The sequence below is a fragment of the Gaeumannomyces tritici genome (assembly GCF_000145635.1).
Source record: "Gaeumannomyces tritici R3-111a-1 unplaced genomic scaffold supercont2.17, whole genome shotgun sequence".
Lineage (NCBI taxonomy): Eukaryota > Fungi > Ascomycota > Sordariomycetes > Magnaporthales > Magnaporthaceae > Gaeumannomyces > Gaeumannomyces tritici.
In genome coordinates, this window is record NW_008804561.1 from 19,200 (window position 1) to 21,803 (window position 2,604).

Genomic DNA, 2,604 nt, shown 5'->3' on the forward strand with positions numbered 1-2,604 from the left:
GGGGGGCAGCGTCTTTGCCGCGGGATATGTCCCAGAACTGGCACCGCGCGATCGCGTCCTCGATCCGCTCGTTGGCCAGCGCCGCCAGCCCGGACACGGAGTTGGCATGACGGCGCGCGCGCCGGCGGAAAAGCGCTCGCGCAGCTCGGCCCGCAGCTCGGCGCGCTGTTCGGCGTCGAGCCCAACTGCAGTAGTGCCGGTGTAGGCGGTTGGAGGGTGCACTTTTGGAATGCTGCCGACCGGACGCCGGGGGTTTGTTTTTTTTAGGAGAACAGGCCGGCGATGCTATTCGGTCATCGGGGTTTAGGGGCAGTGTGCAGGAGAGGTCGAAAAGCCGAGGCTATCTTGGGAGTTGAACCTAAAAAGTCGGTGGTGGTGGTACAACCATGTGCAGAGGTAATGGGCTTTCGCGGTCGGGCTGGAAGAGGAGGTAGGTAGAGAAAGGCAACCTCGTCCGAGTCTAGGCGGGGATCTGGGTGATGTGGTGCTTGTGTGTTGATTCTTTGATCCCTACAGGCAATAATTGTATTGCTTAGGAGGGGAAATCCGGGGAGAAAGTGAAGTAGGCATAGCAAAGAGGGGGGGTCGAATGGCGGAAAAAAGAGCCCGCGCCGGTGTGGCTTATTGCTTGCTCGGGAAAGAGGGAGAGGTCTTCCCTTGTTGGACGGGCAGGTTGCTGTTGGACGTGGACGGCCCCTAGGTCGAGAAAAAACTTCATTGCAGTCATGTCGTTGCAGGGTGGGGATGGACAAGGGACAGGCATGCGAGTACTTATGTGGGTTGACCTGAGTACGGGAGTATAAGCCGAGCCGCGCTTGTGGTGCGATGTGGTGGGTACGTCAATCTGCGCCAGTGGTGGCGCCATCTCCGTGCGGGTTGTAGGCAAGTACCTCGACTCCAGGGGCTTTTCCCACTCCACAGGCGCCACAAGCAGCCTGCGGCTGACTCCACTGTTCATTCGGATGGAAGCTACCAAACAAATTTCCGAATATGATCAGCTCGCCCCGACGTAGGCGCACCTAGGGTAACCTGCATGAAAGTACCCCGATTTACATTGTATATAGGTTTAGCGTCCGTTCGTACTGCTAAGCTGAGGTTGCTCGCCCTCTCTTTCATTATGCTGGTCACTCTGGTATGCTTAACACGACTCCCTCTTGATCATGATCAAGATACAGGTAAAGACTACGTCCCTACGATTCGAACAGACCTTGTTCGAAGCCAAAGCCAACACCTGGCCCGAGGATGTTAAGATTTCCCACCTCCGTCGTGGTCTCTCCGACTGCAAAGAATAAACCCACCAACCTTTTTCCTGTAGGCGATGGCTACCGTAGCATAGTAGTGCGTGGTCAAGTTAATCGCGGGTTTAACCATTCCCAATTCTCGAGCTTGCGCGTGCCAGATCCAGACATTTCCGGCATCCTTTGACGGCACAGGCGGGTGGTTGGCGTTGCCACCGTGACGATCAGCATCGTCGTTGTCGACGCCACGCCAATGCACGAGCACGCGCTGTGGTACGCCGGTAGGGATAGCGCTGTTGCCACTAGGTTCGGACGCAAACGACCTCTAGGCGGCGCCTGTTAGGCACCGGGCCCAGTTCCAGCCCACCAAGGTGGCGGCACATCTATACTGCGGAGAGAAGTGGGTAAAATGAAAGCAATCGCGGGGCAAGAACAGTCGTGGCTCTGAGAGTACCTTCTAGCGGGCGGGACGAGGTCCACGTCCTCGGATCTTCAGGCTCCACCAGGATGAAGCAGGCATCACTGTGGAGTGATCTATAAGGCATTGTGGCGCCCTCGAAGCAACCCGAGTCACGGTGGATTTGGGTTCCGCCTTTGAACAAATTGGCGATGTAGCAGTTACCGCACCGAACCTGACACCGATAAGGACGCGGCTGCAAAACACCACTGGCATTAGCGGGCGGAGGAATTGCTAGTAGTTGACCGCAAAGTCGGTCCTGGCAAGTGAACTGAGCTTCACTTGCGGCTGCACTTTTCGAGATGTGTCGAGTCCCCCGAACCGATTCGTGCCAGTGTGGGCGAGTTGGCGTGTGTTAGCAAGCCAGTCATGCGACCAGCTGTCTTGCTAATAGGAAGGACCGAGCACACGCAGTGATACCGGCGGCAATAATGGGTAATAATAATGATACTAGCAATTTACCACTAGGTTCCCCCGTATCTCACTGGGCTGCAGCCAAGGTGTTCCGAATTCCGCTGGTCGCTTCCTGAGGACACCCAGACAGGCGATGGGCCTGGTTCGAGCCGCATCGCTAGCCCTGGAAGGAAGGCCTGTACTCCAGTTTGATTGCTACTATTATGGAGGCCTTTCAGGGTCCCCTGTCCTGCCAGTATCTGCGCGCCTAACCTGTCTGCCTGGCGGTCGCACGCTTTCGTGATTCCTCTGCAACCCCACATCCCAGCACCCGAGCCGAGCCTGCGGGGTTACGACTAGGACCGAATGCTTGACAGCGAACTCGACGCGGTCTTCGAGAGGTCGACGGTCGCGACAGCAGCAAGATTACCCCATCTTTCCAGGCTATATGGCATGGCATATTCCCGATAAAATCCTGTGGTCATACGCGACTAAGAAGCTTTGATGCCTTGTAGT

The 2,604-nt window shown here is 56.6% G+C and overlaps 1 protein-coding gene across 1 annotated transcript; it reads right to left on the reverse strand.

The window, feature by feature from the left end:
• Positions 1–1,190: 1,190 nt before the first annotated feature.
• GGTG_13573 (hypothetical protein) lies at positions 1,191–1,911 on the reverse strand (the record flags this gene model as incomplete). The annotated part of the gene is made up of 3 exons (XM_009231485.1): positions 1,191–1,231; positions 1,299–1,563; positions 1,861–1,911. The coding sequence occupies 3 exons, from the start codon at positions 1,909–1,911 to the stop codon at positions 1,191–1,193; spliced, it is 357 nt and encodes a 118-aa protein (XP_009229749.1).
• Positions 1,912–2,604: the final 693 nt, after the last annotated feature.